The sequence below is a fragment of the Ovis canadensis genome, chromosome 7 (genome assembly GCF_042477335.2).
Source record: "Ovis canadensis isolate MfBH-ARS-UI-01 breed Bighorn chromosome 7, ARS-UI_OviCan_v2, whole genome shotgun sequence".
Taxonomy (NCBI): Eukaryota; Metazoa; Chordata; class Mammalia; order Artiodactyla; family Bovidae; genus Ovis; species Ovis canadensis.
The window spans coordinates 36,397,165-36,416,772 of record NC_091251.1 but is presented as its reverse complement, the minus strand read 5'-3'; the positions used below and the strand labels follow the sequence as shown (position 1 = coordinate 36,416,772).

At 41.0% G+C, this 19,608-nt stretch overlaps 1 protein-coding gene across 1 annotated transcript in view; it reads left to right on the top strand.

Moving 5' to 3' along the window:
* The window catches only part of RPGRIP1 (RPGR interacting protein 1), a 52,449-nt gene that overhangs the window by 4,726 nt on the left and 28,115 nt on the right, over nucleotides 1–19,608 (top strand). The window contains exons 2-13 of the mRNA XM_070292468.1: nucleotides 1,895–2,027; nucleotides 4,951–5,228; nucleotides 6,385–6,484; nucleotides 6,998–7,129; nucleotides 8,403–8,508; nucleotides 11,619–11,642; nucleotides 12,477–12,623; nucleotides 13,934–14,007; nucleotides 15,590–15,732; nucleotides 16,902–17,062; nucleotides 17,528–17,671; nucleotides 18,130–18,280. Coding sequence (XP_070148569.1) covers nucleotides 1,895–2,027; nucleotides 4,951–5,228; nucleotides 6,385–6,484; nucleotides 6,998–7,129; nucleotides 8,403–8,508; nucleotides 11,619–11,642; nucleotides 12,477–12,623; nucleotides 13,934–14,007; nucleotides 15,590–15,732; nucleotides 16,902–17,062; nucleotides 17,528–17,671; nucleotides 18,130–18,280 — 1,593 coding nt within the window. The remainder of the gene's footprint in view (nucleotides 1–1,894; nucleotides 2,028–4,950; nucleotides 5,229–6,384; nucleotides 6,485–6,997; nucleotides 7,130–8,402; nucleotides 8,509–11,618; nucleotides 11,643–12,476; nucleotides 12,624–13,933; nucleotides 14,008–15,589; nucleotides 15,733–16,901; nucleotides 17,063–17,527; nucleotides 17,672–18,129; nucleotides 18,281–19,608) is intronic.

The following is a 19,608-nucleotide window of genomic DNA, read 5'->3' as shown; positions in this document are numbered from 1 at the left end:
GAGGACATAGCCATAAGAACACAAAATACCCAAATCTTGGTTTTTAAATACCTTCTCTGGTAACAGGTACAAGAGGTTCAGGTAGGGAAAGCACAAGGTGAGCCTAGAATATCTTATTGTGCCAGAAAATAAGAAAGTTCTCAAAAAATCATGGAGATATTTTTATCTTTTATTTATTTATTTATTTTTCAGATTTTATTTTATTATAGAGAGATGGTATGGGGAGGGAGGTGGGAGGGGTGTTCAGGATTGGGAACACGTGTACACCCGTGGCGGATTCATGTTGATGTATGGAGATATTTTTAAAGGACATCAGAATCAGCTGGAAGGGCTCACACTGGCCAAATGTGGAAAAATTTGAGCATTAAAAGGAATGATATAGATGGATTATAACCCATTGAATAAAATCTGTAAGATCATACAGATATAAATAAACAGATGAATTAATAAACACACTGAAGGAACATCTTTTATAGTAGAATGCAATTAACAAATGTAGAAGGAATAATGTAATTAAAAACTCACCATTTGGTGACCACGATAGCAGTAATTCAGGCAGGAATCATTAAACAATGCTAAAGCTAGTCAGTAAAAATTTTATAATGTCATATAACATTAGGTCCTAATATACAGTGTCAGATTATTTCCCCAGAAAATAATTATTAATTAATTGGTTTTAAGAAGACTTCTCAATTAACTTTATGGTGGCTCAGTGGCAAAGAATCCCCGTGTCAGTGCAGGAGACACAGGTTTGATCCCTGGGTCAGAAGATGCAACCCACCCCGGTATTATGTGCCTACTGATAAAATGCACGGAGAAAAGGATAGCTTCAGTTCTGTGGGATTTCTGTCCCAAATGAATAATCTGAACCCACTGTGAAGAAACATCAGTCAAACCCTGACTGAGGGGCATTCTGCAAAGGAAATGGCCTTTACTCTGTGCTCTTAAAATGTCAAAGTCATGAAAGACAAGGAAAGAATAAAGGACTGTTCTAGAGTGAAGGAGACTAAAGAGACATGCCAATCAAGTGAAACACACGATCCTGAATTTTTGAAATTTGAATGGTCTATGGGTTAGATGGTAAAATAATACTAGGGCTAATTTCCTTATTTTGATGGATATACTGTATCCATCAAATATACCATGGTTCTTTAGAAGAAAATGGACATCATGTCTGTAATTTACTTTTAAGTGATTCCAAAAAGTAATATGTAGAAAATACATGTAATTTTAAATATTATGTAATATATATGTGGAGAAAGAGAGAGAAAGAATAGGATAAGACAAATGAAGTAAAATTAACAATTATGAGCTTAAATTTTAAGCTCTGGGTTTTTCTTCAAAATCAGAACTGATTCTAAACTAGTGAACACTAACACTATCTTATAGTGTACTGCAGTTTCCTCTGCTTAGATCAAGCAGAGGCTCTATTCCAAGGAAGCAGATCTGGGGACAGTTTCTCCATACCACCAAAACAAATGGTGACTCCCGTTACTCAAGAAGGGTTTCTATCCTTTTCCTTATGGGGGCTCTGAAGACAGTTATGGGTACAATCCTTGTCTAAGTCCAAATTATCTAATTATTATGAGAAGGAAAAATAAAAGAGTGGATTAAAAATAAAAATGAAGTAGACTAAAAGCTCTACTTGCTACTTTTAGAAAGAGAATATACTTTCCAGATAGGAGGTTGAATCACATGCTGGAATGAAATGTAATGATTTTCCATATACAAGAGTGACGTAGAATGATTAAGTTCATATACTTCATGAATTTCCTCTTAAACACTTGACTCAAAATAGATTCAAGCCCTCTGGACAAGATGCAGCCAGAGATATGATGAGCTAAAAACATTACATATAAGAATAATCTCTATTTACCCTCTTCCGGGACTTTAGGTAAGAATACAAAAATTCAACCACCCTTGAGCAGGATGACTCGGGATGAATTGGAGGACAGTTTGTTTCGTCTTCGTGAAGAGCACATGTTGGTGAAGGAGCTTTTTTGGAAGCAACAAGATGAGATCAAAAGGTACCCAGAGTTCTTACATCTTTAAAAGCTGTGTCTACATCAGACCTTCACTGTAATAAACAAAAAAGAATGCATCTTCCTGAGATGTCTACACCAGAAAACAGTTCAAATGGCGAGGATGGTTAACTCCAAAAATTGTTTTTGAAGCAATATTGCTTTGTTTTCTTGCCAAATGCATCAATAGTCTGTGGCCATTAGTCCATAAAGCATCATCAGAGCTATTCCAACCCAGAGAGCAAAAGACTGGGCAGGCTTCTGCCCTGGTCACAAAAGAGAGAATGGGGACAGGGGAACGGACAAAATCACAAAGGACTAAAGACTATAGGAGCAAGTAAGAAAAGGGGTTTTATTTATAAAGCAAAACTCAAAATTGCATTGATCATTCCCTATATGCAGGCATGTAATATGTGCTTTATATATGTTAACTCATTTAATATAATGAAAGAAGCCATATCAAGAAGGAAAGGGAGCACAAAGAGGTTATATAACTTGCCCAAGGACATAGCTAATGAATGGCAGAGCTGAAAGCTCTTAACTCCAAAATTAGGGTACTGGCTTTCAAAAGTGTGTCTTTTGGGTACAGACCTGGAAAGAAATCTGAGATGGAGAGTGGGTAGATAACTAGATGCAGAGAATAAGAGTTCTGAAAGTCTGGGGTTAATCTCTAGGACACATTTTAAAGATATTGGTGTCAATGCCTCCCAGCCAAAGACCATTAGGAACATACCTATAGTTGGGCAAGTTTGGGTTTTTACTGTGGTAGCTAGAAAAAGTGCACACCATGGGCATCTCAGCAAGACTGTGTTAGAAAGAGTCTATCATAGGATTTGGGCTTCAGCTGGGTGGTTTAGGGGAGGCTCCAAGGTAACAGAAATTTGCTCTAGACTTGATACTGTCAGAAAGCAGGGACAATTTTGTGTTTTGATATCTCAGTAAATCTTACCTACAGGGAGGCTAGACTAGAGTGAGGCTAACGCTGTAACTGGGAAAGCAGCAGCAGTCACTCCGGTTAGCCAGGAGAGAGTATGTTTGGTATTTTGTGGATGAGACAGTGACCTTGCTTTCGTCTGAGCTGAGACGGAAGTATGCAGCAGACTTCTCTGGTATCACTCTGTCATGGTCTCAGAGTGGCCATGTGTGATGTTGGTGTTCTGTGAGAATACATCCCGAAGCACAATAACAGGGCCTAGCTGTGAATGTAGCTGTGAATGCCAGGCCACCTTCAAACAACACTGAGGACTAGCTGTGTCCCACCAATTTCCCGAAGTCAGCAGCAGCTTTTTGCTTTCTCGATGGTAACCCCTGAGAGTGGTTCAGAGTTTCATTTAGAATTTACGAGATTGCAGGTTTCTGCTGTATGCCATCACACTTCAGAGTTGGAGATTCTTTATTATATTGTGGAGAACTTGAGAATCCAGTGAAGTCAGATGGTTACATGGGCCAAGGGATCTTGTTTCTTGGTTGATAACCAAAAAGTACTTGAGGTTATAGATAGTAAGTGACTAAACTGGATACTATCCCCTCTGACTTTGGGCAAGTTACCCCATGGACTGTAGCCCACCAGGCTCCTCTGTCCATGGGATTTCCCAGGCAAGAATACTGGAGTGGGTTGCCATTTCCTTCTCCAGAGGATCTTCCTGATCCAGGGATCAAACCCACATCTCCTGCATGTGTGTTTGATATCCCAGTAAATCTTACCTGCAGGGAGGCTAGACTAGAGTGAGGCTAAAGCTGTAATTGGGAAAGAAGCAGCTTTATTTGGACATAATGATGCATAATAATAATTGCTAACTCCTCCAGGACTTCCCCTGGAGAAGGAAATGGCAACCCACTCCAGTGTTCTTGCCTGGAGAATCCCAGGGACGGCGGAGCCTGGTGGGCTGCCTTCTATGGGGTCGCACAGAGTCGGACACGACTGAAGTAACTTAGCAGCAGCCAGGACTTCCCTGGTGACTCAATGGTAAAGAATCTGCTGGCCAATGCAGGAGATGTGGGTTTGATCCCTGGATCAGGAAGATCCCCTGGAGAAGGAAATGGCAACCCACTCCAGTATTCTTGCCTGGGAAATCCCATGGACAGAGGAGCCTGGTGGGCTACAATCCATGGGGTTGCAAAAGAATGGGACACAACTTAGCAACTAAACAACAACCTGTGCTTACAGTGCACCATCACTAAGTCCTTTATATATGTTAACTTATTTAATCCTCATAAAAATACAACACATGCGTGCGTGCTAAGTTGCTTCAATCATGTCCTACTCTTTGCAGCCCTATGGACTGTAGCCTGCCAGGCCCCTCTGTCCATGGGATTCTCCAGGCAAGAATACTGGGGTGGGTTGCCATGCCCTTTTCCAAACAATCCAATGGGCAGGTACCTGTATTTATAGATGAGGAAACTGAACCCAAATGGTTAATGACATGCCCCAGGCAGCATAGTCAATGTCAGAACTGCCAGGCAGTGGGATCATAGAATCTGATGGTAACATTTAAAAGTATAATTTCAGGTCAAGATAATAAATAGTGATTGACTGTCCATTGTAGGTAATGCTCAATGTACCCAGGGGGACTAATACAGGAATAATTTTTAGAGTGAGCACATATACAGGAATGTGTGAACAGTTGGGACTGGAGAAGTAAATATTAAAATTTCTACTTATATTTAATTATCTCCTGTTAACTTAGTATTTTTGTTTATGGTTTATAATGACCATGATGTATTAATACAGAAGACATAATTTAAAAATAAATATACAGAATTATATAGAGAGCCTTCTGTATTAATACATCATGGTCATTGGGGGCAGAAAATTAATTTTATATCCGAGATCAATTCCCAATTCAGATTACTCGCCACCACATAAACTGTAGAGATAATCGCTGTCATAGAAGAAGGCACGATCGACCAGCTCTTCTTTTGCCCACAGGATGAGAACAGCCTTGCTCCGGCTAACCGCAGCAGGCCGGGGCCTGCGGGCCGAGGCGGCCGCGGCGGAGCCTGAGCTCCGGGAGCCCGCTAGACGGCGGCGGAACGCAGAGTGGCGGCAGCGCCCCCTCAAGCACCAGCGCCGCCCGCTGCCCGGGCTCCAGCTGCAGTTCCAGCGCGTGGGCCCTCCTGCTCCCCGCCGCACCCAGCCTCGCGTCCACACGGGACACAGACAGCTCCACACCGCCGGGGCACCGGAGGCCGAGAAACCCAAGAGAGGTGAGGCTCGGGGCCAAGTCCCCGACAGGGTCAAAGCGCTGGAAGGATTGATTTGCCAGCCGCATTTTCCTCCCACTGCTGTGTTCCGCCCACCACCCCCATTTTGCTCTTTTGTTCTCGTTCCTCTCTAGTCTCCAAAATCTTTTTTTTTTTTTTTCCTGAGTAGGATGTCAGGTTCAAAATTCTCACTTCACCATGAGGTTCTATTGAGAGGAGAATCAGACAATGGAAAAGGGAAAAGTTGCTGGTCACGTTTTGTAGGGATCAGAAAACAGATCACTTTGATGACCTGCTCAGGTGTGAGTGACAGTGAGCTTAAGACCTGCCCCTCTCCTGGGTCTATGGGACTCTGGGCAGAGTGATTTGTGCCTCCACAATTGGGGTTCTTCATCTTTGGAGGGGGAAAGAGCCTCCTTTGAAACCATGAGCAAAAGCTAGGCCCCCTCCCAAGAAAACTGCCATACACATAGACAAACTTTGCATACAACTGCATGGGTTCAGAGATTCCCAAAGCCCATTCCTGAAGCCCAGGCTTAGAAGTCAGGCTGCTAATTGAGGAGCTGCAGTTTCTCCTCTTCCTGTATCCCAAGTGGCTAAGTGTCTCTGACTGCTATGGAACCCAACGCTGAATTAAATAAGTGCTGTGCGTGCCTCCTTCACCTGGCTTACTCATCCCTATTTGAGATTCATGGAAATAAGGTGTCTTGGCCCTGGGGACTCAGTGTTAGGTTTTGTTCAGCACAGTTCTATATTTTCAAGCTCCCTCCTTGAGCCAACAAAATCTTTGTGTAAACAGCTAAAAGGAGAAAAACTGAAACATTTGTTTGAAGTTCAGCTCAGTTTAACTTCAGCACTATAAAATACCAATTATACACTAGGCACTAGAAACAAAGATAACTAAGAGTGGACACACAGTCCCTGCTCTTTCTTCTTCCCATTTATTCTTACTTACCTGAGAGCCTATGGTCCTGCTAATTCATTAAATCAGTAGTGCAAGAGTAAAAACTGAGAACCCCTCCTCTGGGATTATTGGTCATATAAGGACTTCCCCCAGGTCTCAAGTCTCCCTGCCTTCAGCACTTGGGGTTCCATTTCTAGCTAGAGTTCTGGAGAAATCTCTTGCCAGAGGCTGCATCTTCTGTCTATAAACTTTCAGAGTCAAGGGACAGGCTGAGCTACACAGCCCCTCCCACATTCAAGGAACATGTGAGAAATGAAGAAGCCAGAGGTGAAGGATCCAGTGAACCCAGGGAACTGTGAGTTCTCTTCTATCCTGTGCTGTTACTCTTTCACCTTTAATTGGAAAACCTTTATTTGGGGAACAAGTGAACCCTGCCACTTTTGAGTCGTTCCAGCATTATCAGAGAAGATGAAAGTCATCCCTAGGTCAAATTCCAACTTCATTGCTTAAAAATGGAAAATAAGCACCTCTCTGTCTTCCAAGGAAAGGAAAATAAAGGCCCTTTCCTTAATTGAAGGTATTCCTTCTCCGTATATTTACCCCCTTACGTCATAATTAACTTATATTTCTGTTTGACACTGGAAAGCTACACTTCGTAAGATTATCCTCCACACATGCCAAGATTACTAACTCCTCTAATTAAAAATATATATATATATATATGTGAGAACCTAGTTCTAAACCCCTATAACAGGGGTTTCTATTTATTTTTTTTGTGTGTTAAATGTTCCTAATTCTAAGAGAAAAATCTCTTTTAGCAAAGTCATATAATTATGACTAAGCTCATTGGTCTCTGCATGCCTAACAGTGCCCACCTTATGACCAGCGATACTATGCAAGTGGAAGAATCACCCAAGTCTCCTGAGAAAATGTGGTCCAAAGATGAAATTTTTGAACAGAGAAGCTCTTTGGAGAGTGCTCAGAAGGCCACAGAACTTCGGTAAGAGTGTGGAATTCCATGTCCCACATGAACTGAAAAAGATTCTACTTGGCACCTTTCACCCATCTCAGAGGAATAGAGAATTTTGGGGATTAAATTCACACTGAGAAGTAGGCCTGGAGGCACAAGTGGATTACAGAATCGATTACCTTGAAAGGGATATTTATGTATAAGAAAAGTTTTGCTTCACTTTATAGAAGGAAAAATATTTCATCCTTATCACCAGATAGGGGTTCTCAGCCCCCATTCTGCTTCAGCCCCTGGAAAGCTTAAAAAATAGACTTAATTTTTTAAGAGCAGTTTAGGTTCACAACAGGGTTGAGCATAGAGAGGTTTCCCATATACCTCCCCGTCTCACCTTCCCCTCCCTCCCCCACACACCCAAACGTCCCGCATTGTCAACATCCCACAGCAGAGGAATACATTTGTTACAATGGATCAGTCTACAGGGACACATCACAAAAATCACCCAAAGTCCATAACTTACCTTATGGTTACTCTTGGTGTTGTGCATTCTGTGGGTTTGGACAAATATTTAATCCCGTGTGCACTGTTAAAGTATCGTACAGCGTAGTTTCACTGCCCTGAAAGTCCTCTGTGCTCTGCCTATTCATCCCTTCCTCCCCCCTTCCCCCTGGCACCACTGCTCGTTTTACTGTCCTCATAGTTTTGCCTTTCCCGGAACTTCATCTCGTTGGAATCATACAATATGTTGTTTGTTTAGATGGGCTTCTTTCACTGAGCAATGTACAGTTAAGTTTCCTCCTTTTCGTGGCTTGATAGTTCATTTCTTTTTAGCACTGAATCACATTTCATTGTCTGGATGTATCACAGTTTATTTAGCCACTCACCTATTGAGGAACATCTTGGTAGCTTCCAAATTTTGACAGTTATGAGTGAAACTGTTGCAAAATCCACATTCATGTTTCTGTATGGACATAAGTTTTAAACCTGAAGACTTTTTAAAACCACAGACGCCTGTGTCCCACCCCAGAGACTCCCTTTCAATTAATTGGGGGTGGAGTTGAGGCAGTGTTAAGATTAAAGATTGCACCAGATGATTCTAATAACCATCTGGGACTGGAAATCACTGACAGAGAGTCTAGTGAACCCAAATCCTCCCCCAGTGCCTTTCAGATAATAAAGGAAACATGGTCCCTTAGGTTCAGAAGTAACGATCTTCCTTTGTGCCCCTGTCCGTATCCACAGAGGGGAAAGGTCCTTCACTCTCTCCATTCACAGATGGTATTTTAGCACTGTCTTCTTTCTCCAGAGCTTCCATTAAAGAGAATATACAGCTGATTCGACTTAAGAAGCTCTTACATGAAAGGAATACCTCTTTGGCAGTGACAAAGGCACAATTAACAGAAGTTCAGGCCGTGAGTTGCCATCTTCAGCTGTGCTTTTTGGGGGGAGGGTGTGAAATAAATTAGCTAAGAAAATTGTGTTATTTTCTCCATCTTACACATGGGAGACCAGATAGGAAAGAAGCTGAGTTGCTTGTCAAAAGTCACAAATCTACAGGTGATGTTTAAATCCAAGCCTTACAACTCAAGCCCTGCCCACGAAGGTGGAATTAAGTGGGGACAACTTGTGTCAGATTAAGTTCCAAGCCAGAGACCCCAACCAGAGTTTAACTGAACTTGGGAAGCCAAGAGCAGTCATAGGGGAGGAAGGAAACCAGTTTATTGAGCACTTTCTATGTGATAGACTCTGTCCTAGGTACAGAGAGTCATCTAAGCCGGACAACAACTGTCAAGGTAATGTTGAACAGGTGAGGGAACTGAGCCACAGAAAAGTTAAATAACTTGCTCAAGTTATTAAATAAGAGGAAGAGCAGAATTTGGGTCCAGGTTCATCTGGAATCAAGGCTCTCACTCTTCTCACTACCATGCAATAGAAACTCATATCTGAATGGTAGAAATAGAGCACCAAGAGTCTAAATAATAAATTGGCACCATTATTTTACTGAATAAACATTAATTGACTACCAGGAACTGTGCAAAGCACTGGATACAAAGGTTAAAAAGATAATACAGCTCCTGCCTTCAAGGAACTTGTAAAAGTGAGAAGACAAGATATAGACAAGTACAACTATCCCCAAGCAGGGTATGAGAGGAAAACAAAAGACAGGGTCATTGGATCCACCAGAGGATGGGCTGCAGGATCTGAAGAGGATTCATAAGGGATTCTACTCCTGAGCTGGACACTGACAGTTTAGCATGTGTTAATGAGTGTGCAAGAGAAAGAGAAGGGCTTTCCAGGGGTAGGGTGGTGTAGGCCAAGGCACAGAGGTGAGAAACATCAGGGAGCAGGTCATGGAGCTCTCAGCAGGAATTTAGACTTTATCCTATAGACAGTGGAGAGCTGCAGAAAAGTTTTAAGCAAGTTGATCGTCAGTTTTTTCCCCCAAAGAGATCACTTTGCCTTTTTTTTAATGTCCAAAATACTTTGAAATACATTTTAATAAAGAAATGATACTTTCAAAAAACTATTAAAAAGTGCTAATAATGATTAATTCTGAGTAGCGGGATTATAGATGACTATTACAATAGTACTTACACTTTTCTGAAATTTTGAACTTCTCAAAAATGACAAAACTACTAGAAAGATGACCTGGCGGCAGGGTGAATGATAGGTTGGCTGATATAAGACTGAAGCCAAAGAAATCAGCAAAAAAGACGAGTGCAGTGATCCAGGGGATTCAGGATGAGGGTCCCAACCAACGCAGTGAAAGAGGCTTACAGAGAAAGGACTGTGTTAGAGGTCCAGAACTAGAAGAATAGACTTTATCACCAAAGTAGAGTGGTGAAGGAAAAGGAGAAATAAGAGGTAACTCCTGCATCTCCAGCTTGGGTGATTAAATGATGGTGGTGCCATTCAGTGGGATTAGCTACAGTTGATTCTGCCCTTGGTATGTCTGTTTTGATGAGGACTAAAGGCATCTTTTGGAGAAGGCAATGGCACCCCACTCCAGTACTCATGCCTGGAAAATCCCGTGGACAGAGGAGCCAGTCCATGGGGTTGCTAAGAATCGGACACGACTGAGCAACTTCACTTTCACTTTTCACTTTCATGCATTGGAGAAGGAAATGGCAACCCATTCCAGTGTTCTTGCCTGGAGAATCCCAGGGATGGGGGAAGCCTCGTGGGCTGCCGTCTATGGGGTCGTGCAGAGTCAGACACGACTGAAGCGACTTAGCAGCAGCAGCAGCAAAGGCATCTTTGGGGCTTTCCTGATGGCTCAGCAGTAAAGAATCTGCCTGTAATGCAGGAGGCCCAGGTTTGATTCCTGGGTCAGGAAGATTCCCTGGAGGAGGGCATGGCAACCCACGTACCCTCGCCTAGAGAATCCCATAGACAGAGGAGCCTGGCAGGCTGCAGTCCTTAGGGTCTTACAGAGTTGGACACAACTGAAGCAGCTTAGCAAAGGTATCTTTATAAGGTCAACCTCCCAAACTGTATTTTGTAAGAACTGTGCATATGCCTGTATTCTTTTGAGTTGAATAGTTTTGGTAACACTTAAAGGATGGGAAATCTGGAAAGGAAGATATTTTAAAATCATATGGATAAATAGCTGTATTTGTGGAATTATATATTTTAAAAATCCATCCATTCCTCCATTGCATTGAAGGGAAAAAGGGAGAAAGCCATTCTAAATTGAAGGTCCTTACCCATATTAGTGGTAGTATAAAGACCTAAAGTGGTGAATACTTTTTTTAAATGTAGGTTTTACAGCTTGTTTTTTAAAGCAGTTTTCATTTCTAGTCATATTTTATTACACATATACTAAGATAAGTTTTCATCCTCTTAATCTCTGTCTTAATCTCTATCAGTGATATGAGGTCAGTAGTGCAGACTCTGGAGTCAGGCTGAGGTATAGCTCTCCCTCAGCCTCTTGAAAGCTGTGTGATTCTGGGCAAGTGACTTAGCTCTCTGAACTTTGAGTTTCTCATTTTTAAAGTTCAGGTAACAGTACCTCTCAGATTTGCTGTAAATATTAAATGACATAATATGTGTGAAAGAATTATGATGATCGTAATATAAGAGATAATGAAACACATAGTAACATGTAACACAGAGTAATTACTCAGCCAATAATAGTAGCTGTTGCTGTGAGTTTGGTTATTGTTGTTATTTCTGTTTCCAAAACTGTAAAGTGACCTTTCTGAAGCATGATGAGTAAAGAGATAGCACCTAGTTTGAAAATAAGAATACACTTTCTTGGAAAATCCACCAAGTGCAATGCAAATTTGCATAGCTGACCCTTGTAAAGAAACGCCATGATCTATTATATTCACAGACTGCCTGGCAAGCTAGATCAGGGAAAGGGAGCAGCAGTTAGTAAACCGGCACACAGATTGACTTGATTTATGGGAAATGTTCGTAACATCTTTTAAATATTTAAACATTTGTATTACAGAGATAAATATCAAAATAAATATCAACTTGGTATATCAATAGGATAACATCTATTTCTTTCTTTCAGGCATATGAAACTCTGCTCCATAAGGTACTTAATAAAGATTCCTTAAATCTCTGTTTCTGGATAATCAGAGGAATGAAACCCAAATGAATCTTCAAGTAACGTAACACCAGAATTTAGCCAACTAAATCAAATGTAATTTTATTAAGACAAATGATACTGTCACTATTATCAGAAAATACAGATTGCATTGTTTTCACAAAAATTAAAATATAAGGTCTGAAACAGTATTTTTGAGCCTATTGCTACAGAGACTTTTTCCCAGGAGTAGTCCTCTAGCATGCCTAAGGTGGTGAGATATAGCAAAATTGTTGTGAACCTTCTCTGGAGTTATTAAATATTTGTACCTCTGTGAATGGGGTACAGGTGAAGCTAGGTAAACGTCCATGATTAAGAGTCACTAAGGTCGAGTTCCTTACATGATCAGCCACAGCTGTTCCTTTCAGAAGGCTCCATCAGAAAAATGCATTTAACTTCTAGAGTTAACATGTCACTTTGCTAGGTGCACAAAGGGAAATGTCGTTGTAAAAAGCATTTAAGTGTCTTAGAAGATAAAGGCAATTGAGAAAGGTGGCACTTTACTTAGAATTAGGGTTGAGTTTGAACTTCGGGAAAATCAAGGCTCCAGTGATGAATTAGTTTCCCAGAGTGGAAAATCCTCACCAACAGGGAAATGATACTTTCTGAGAAATGCTAGGGTAAGAAACAAGGTTATTTTACAGTGCAAAGGACCATGCTTTAAATCAAAACCCTTCTTTGAGACATCCATTAGGGAATGCTGATGCTGGGGTTGTTGGTTTCTTGAGACCCCTCCTGATGAGTGTTATAAACATTCCCAGAGCAACTTTCCTTTTGCCCCAGAATCAGGGAATCCTGGGCGCAGCCCACGATGCCCTCCTCAACCAAGTGAATGAACTTAGGGCGGAGCTCAAGGAGGAGAGCAAGAAGGCTGTGAGCTTGAAGAGCCAAATGGAAGATGTGTCCATCCTGCAGATAACCCTGAAGGAGGTAAATAACAATAATTGAAAGATACCATCAATTGTATGTTACATCCCAATTTCAAAGATGTTAAAAAGTGTATCTGAGCAAAAATATGGGTATTTTTCTTTTTTTCAAATGAGAAAAATGAGGTTCCAAGTGATTGAATAATTTGCTCAAGATTACAGTATTGTAATGGTGTAAAACTAGAAAAATACTGGGGTTTACATTTACATCTGGCTTCCCTGGTGGCTTAGTGGTAAAGGGCTTCCCTGGTGGCTCAGAGGTTAAAGCATCTGCCTCCAATGTGGGAGACCTGGGTTCAATCCCTGGGTCGGGAAGATCCCCTGGAGAAGGAAATGGCAACCCACTCCAGTATTCTTGCCTGGAGAATCCCATGGACAGAGGAGCCTGGTAGGCTACAGTCCATGGGGTCGCAAAGAGTCGGACACGACTGAGCGACTTCACCTTCACCTTTAGTGGTAAAGAATCCACCTGCCAATGCAGGAGACACAGATTTGATCCCTGGGTTGGAAAGATCCTCTGGAGAAGGAAATGGCAACCCACTCCTGTTGTTCTGCCTGGGAAATCTTATGGACAGAGGAGCCTGTCCGGCTACAGTCCGTGGAGTCATGAAAGAGACGAACACGACTTCGCAACTAAACAACTATTCTCCAAAGTCTTTTCTCTTTTATAACGTTCTGCTGTTTCCCTCCCAGTAGAAACCCAGACATCGTAAAAATTTAATTCGATAGTATGCCTCCCTCCTCATTCCCTGCCACAAGCAAATATCTCTATTTATCAGGGTTCTTATCCTGCCCTGCCCCAAGAGCTCACAGTATAGTGTTTGTTTTAGAAGCCCCATATGCACAGGTTTCCAGTGACTCCGAAGACTCTACTGCCTTTTCTCTTTAAGAAAGGATTAAAAATGCACTCCTGCTGTGCCTGTGTTTACGTGGATCCCTAATCCCCAGAACCACTGTGTTGTTTTTTTTTTCCCCACCCAACCCAGAACCACTGTTGAGATGGATAATACTGTCTTGTGAACCCCTGGGTAACTGTCAAGTCATGGTGCAGGCTCAGGTTCTGTATAAAATGCAAAAGAAATGTTTTTATTAACAATAAAAAATTTAATTCAGGGAATCCTCATTAATTCCGATAATAATTTCTCTCCCACCTTAAATTGCTTCAGGTCTTTCTAGCTGAACGGATCTTCACAGACATGGGGATGAATATTGAAAATCTCCCCCACGAGTCCCATCCCGCAACAGAAAAGGGAGAGCTTGTGCAAGGCAATGGATTTTAAAATTTTATCTCAAGCATTCTATTATCATTCTTAGTTTCAGGAGAGAGTTGAAGATTTGGAAAAAGAACGAAAATTGCTGAATGACAATTATGACAAACTCTTAGAAAAGTAAGAACCAAGTTTAGATCTCAGAACATTGTTTGTTATAAAAGACAGTTATAGAAAAGTGCAATCTGAATTTAAACAATAAAAATAATTCTTAGTCTTGATAAGGACACGGGGAAACTGGTACTCGACACAGTGAGAATATAAATTGACAGACTCTTTTAGGAAGAGAATTTGACCTTATCTATCAAAACGTTAAAGGTACATCTCTTTTGTGCCAGATAACCCATTTTTTGGAAACAAAAACTAAAGAAATCCTCTTGTGTGTGTGCAAAGATACCTCTGCAATAAGAATGTTAAATATTCCTGCATTGTTATTTTAATCTGTAAAAGTTAAAAAAAAAAAATGGAAACAGTCAAAATTTCCTGAGAGGGATTGTCTACATAAATCATGTTGTACCCCACACTGAAACAGTATAAAGTTATTAGACCTATATGCCTAAGATACACTGTTAAAAGAAAATATAAATTGCAAAATAATGTGTTGTGACTTAAATTATGTCATGTGTGTGGATCCCCAAACTTTTAATGAGATGAAAGGACTGAAATAGGGCTTTTATTCTAAATATCTCTGTATCATTTTAATTTTTCACAACAAATGTATATTCATGTATTTTGAAATTAAAAATACTGTAAATTTTACAAAATTAAATGTTCCTTCTGACTAACGTAAGGACAGCAGGGTGTAGATTGGAGAGGTTGCATGAGAGCATCCTGGGAAGAACTGACACTCTTCAATGCAGTGAAGTAAGTGTCAGCCTTACCCACTTTGAAGACTCCCTGTGACAAACATTACTGTTGGCCTCTTCCCTTCCTTATTCATAACATTATCTTCTCAGATCATCATGTAATGTATGGGCAGAAAGTGCCAAGAAATCTCAGTACTAGCTTAAACAAGTTGTTTTTAGACCACATTTGTTAAAACGATAAATAGGAAAAAGACATAAGTAGAAATAATTGCTTGATTGCATAAGCAATTCACTTGTGTAAATAATTCAGTTGTGTCAACTTCACTTATGTAAATAATCAGGAACTGTGTGTTTTACATTGAAGATGAATCTGCCCTGTCATCTAGATATAGTGGTGTTCAGGATGCAGTCACCGAGAGATTAGTTCCTGCCCTACAGTAGTAATTTACAATCTGATTCAAAGGTGAGCGTTCTCTAAAGTAGCCACTGGTGAAGGTAGACAGAGGAGTAAGAGAAAAAGGAAATATTCTGTTTCTTATTTCTAATCTAACAGGCCTGAGAATGTCTTGGTACACAGTTCCCTGCCTAAAGCAAGCCTTCATGCTGGAGAAGTTCCCTGGGAAATAGATAAGAAAGACTTGGGTTGTTTGCTCAGGGGGTTATTTGAGACTTAAACAGAAGTGATACTAAGCAACTCAGTAGGACCCAGAAGTTCCAAGGCAGTTGGTAAATGACAGTTACAGAGAAAGCAGGAGCAGAAAAAAACATGTTGGGAAATGAATGATGAACTAGGCCCAGGAGATGCTGAAACTGTGTAATAAAGACGTCCTGTCACCCAACTTTGAGTGTCCATCTGACAACTCTCCTCTCCCTCCTTACTTGCTGCCCGTTTTCAGCATGCTGGATAGCAGCAATCAGCCTCAGTGGAGCCATGAGCTTGGAGAACAGCTACAGCAGAAAGTCTCTCAGTTGCAGGATCAGCTGGATGTTGAGATGAAGGAGAAGAGAGAAATCTTACTTCAGCTTTCACAAGAGAAAGGTAGGTCTCTCTCAAATGAGGCATTCTCTACATCTGGTAGGGGAGAAAGGAGCTCGGGCCAGCATCTCCAACCCCATCTCTTGATCTTATTTGTGTTTGGGGTGGGTTACTGGATAATTAGACTAAGAACATTGGCAGTCAGGTCAGATTCACAATCAAGGAAGCATGACACCTACCTCACACGTATACTTTTCCCTACATGATGACTTTCCATGTGAGAGAACGCCACTTCTTAATTTGTAATGTTTTAAACTATTTATTGAAAGTATTGAAAATGAATTTTTCTGCCTTCTCATCAGTCATTTTAGGATGGTTGGAAAGTATTTTGTTTTCTTTTTTAGCATCTGATACCTGAAATTGAGAAGCAGATTATTGATCTTCATTACCACTGGCATTTCCCCCTGTCTTAATTCTTATATCACAGTAGTTACTCTAAATATTTTTAAGTACTGTCAAAGAGACCTTTGTCTCCTCTCTTTTCGCTGGTCTGGACCTTGATATTTAGTCTTATCAAATTTATATTTCATCATATTCTAGTATGTTCACATGACAGAGTGGAGGAAAAGAAATATGACATCAAGAAAAACAGAGGCAGGAACCGTAAAAGAATAAAGCTTAGGAGTACTTTCTAAGAATCCTTGTAGTATGTATGAAGTATGAGTGAGGTCTTGTGGGTAATCTAATGTAACTTCCTCTCTAATGCCTGATAGTGAAATAATCAATTTAAATGGTGATCACTTTCCTTCCCTGAAACACACATAGAAATGTCCAAATGCCCAGAGTGGGTGTGGAGGTGGGTGTCACAGGGAGCCAATAGCTTAGAAGTCAGACCAAGCTGGGGAAGCATTGAGGAGATACTGTCAAAAATTTTGGACTACCTAGTCAGTCAAGTGGCTCTGATTTTTGCTGTGGTGGTGTTAGTACCCCATTCCGTACTACAGCTCTGCTGATGTTTTCTGTTGTTTTTGGACTCCAAGTGTCAACTCAGGGTCAATAAGCTGGAATCGCTTTGTAGAAATCAGAGAAAATTACTTCTCTAAGGGCAAGTTTATAAAATGAATTAAACATTAGTGGGAAAGTGTAATTCACATTTGGGCCAACTTTAGCACGGTTGTTGGTGCGTGGTTGTTGGTAACAGAGTTTCAGCTTTCTGTATTTTTTTTCCTCAGCTCAAAACAAAGATCTGGAGCTTGAGGTCACCAACTTGCTTCAGAAGCATAAACAGAAAGTAGAGGATCTCCAAAATATAAGCACATTTTCCCCATCTCCTGACAGGCAATCTGCACCAGCCACTCACCCAGCTCTATTTCAAGAGACCATTCAGATACAGGTAAGAGCATCTTTAATCAAGCAAGTCTCCTCTATAGGGGGATACCTGGCAAATATCTGCTGAAAAGATGAAAGGACTAGAAAACTCACTGAATAACATTTTGTCCTGATTGACGACACTGTTTGGAAGGGTATGAGAAGGTTGAGAGTAGAGACAGCCTCATGAACTGCGCAGACTTTCCCCACACTGTACAGCTCATAAGCTTTAGAATCTTTTCCAGATGAGGACTTGCAATGATCTACTGAAGAGCAAACATCCATTGGAGGTTGTGTAACTTACTCACTGCTTCTGCTGAACATGAGTAACTAGGGCAGAGAGCCTTGTGAAGTAACACAGGTTCTCTTCTACATTTTGAAATAGATTCTGCTGCTGGTACTTTATGATTACCAGCAGCTACTTTAGACAATAGTTATTACTATACTACCATATTTCTACTCTGTTTTACCAATGCTTTTTCCTCTGTAGCCCTGTGAACCAAAAAACCAGGAAGAAAAAAAACTGTCCCAGATGTTAAGTGAGTTGCAAGTATCGCATGCAGAGACCACATTGGAACTAGAAAAGACCAGAGACATGCTTATTCTGCAGCGCAAAATCAACGTGTGTTATCAGGTGCAAGGAAAGATGGTACAGGAAGGGGACAGATAAATGGGCACACAGGAACCACATACAAAACTGGGAATGAAGCAAGACCCAAGTTTCCAGGGCTGTTGCAAGGTGATAGGCTGTCCTGTGAAAACACAAATGTGCTGTCTTTTGCACTTGAGGGCTCACATATGCCCATGGCACCTTGGCAATAGAAGCCAAAGGGGCCAGCTAATGAAAATGGCAAGTGGGAAGCTTCTGGGTTTAAATTTTGCCAGACCCAGGAAAAATACTACCTCTTGGCACTAACAGCACAACTGGTCCTGGAGGAGTCTGTAAGGAATCCAAGCCTTTTTCTAGTGGATGAATCTGCCCTGCTAAGGGGGTAGTGGAGTCTCCTTTACCCACGAAGTACCACCTTTTTATCTGGGCCCTTTGGTTCTGGGCCACTGAGATAGCAAAGTTCAGACATTATTTCGTTTCAGGAGGAACTGGAAGCAATGATGACAAAAGCCGATAATGAAAATAAAGATCACGAAGAAAAACTGGAGAGGTTGAACCAGCTCCTAGACCTCAAGAACAAGCGTATCAATCAGCTGGAAGGTATTTTAAGGAGCCATGGCCTTCCAGTATCTGGCAAGTCTTAGTAGTTTGTTCATTTCGTCTTAGGGTCTGTCGCACGGCTAAATGCCTTTGCTGCCCTCTGCACCTGTCGAGAGGGCCCCCTCTGTGTCTCGGTATATGACTTAGCCTTCCTGTTCTTTATCGTATCATCTTCGTTATTTTAATACATGGCCAGCAGTTTCTTTTCCTGCATCACATCAGGGTATTTTCTCTGATTTCTCTGGAGATTTTCTACAGGGCCCAGACATTGCAGAATCTACTCTGAAAATCAGTGTATCACTGTTGGTCCTAAGGTGAGTGAGGGCCTTCTCTCAAGATTGTTTCTTGAAGCCAGGCCTAGATCACAGTGTTTGTGAGATAATAGAGCTTCACCACTCCTCTCTCATCATCTCTTTCTATGATTTCTCTCGGAAAGTTCCTGAATTCTTTGTTGCAGTTTGTGGATGTCTACAAAGCAGTGTAGGTGGCTGGACACTTATGCAAATTTTATAATGTGATACTTTCTATGTTTGGTTCAGTATACTGGTGACCAGGATCTGGTCTCCAGCCTTACATGGTGAGAAAATTGGCTTTGTTATTACACTCAGTGGTGAGATACCTGACTCATATTAACCAAATGCACTAAAGACTGAGATTTATACCAGAATGTTAATTTGTTACTCTAGGATAGTGGCTCTTTCACTGCTGCCTTGAGAATATGCTCAGGGCAACTTTTTTTTGGAAAAGCAGAATCAATAAGGATACTGAGTGAGCATGAAACTAGAGTAAAGGGAGGTGGGTCATTCAGCATGATTTATGCATACCAGGGTAAGTCTGTTAAAAGGTCCCTGCCAAGTAACAAAGGAAATCCTTTGTATTGAAATTCTCCTGTCTTTCAGATTCAGGATCTTTCTCCCGGGATAGTGCAGTGTAATACCCTTACCTACTTCTAAAGATTCATTTGCTTTAACTTATAGTTCCTTCATTACTGATAAGGCTAAAGAGTTTTTCTTTGTTTACCAGTTGTTTGTATTACTTGTTTTGAGACTTGCCTGTCTTGCCTGTCCCTGCCCTTAACCCTTTTCTTAATAGTGTATTATTAATTTTTAGAAGCTCTTTATATGCTAGAATTTATTGTCTTTGTATCATGTAATGCAAACTTTTAATGTTTTCTTTAGTTCTATTAATCTTATCAATTAAGAAACTGCTCATCAGTGCCTGTATCCCACTTCTGGGCAGGAAGACATTCTGATGTACCCCAAATATCTTTATTCTACTACTTTAACTCTTAAAATAGGACCCTTGTCATCAACACACTGTGACGACTCAGATACTCCAATTTGAAGCAGACTGTATATCAT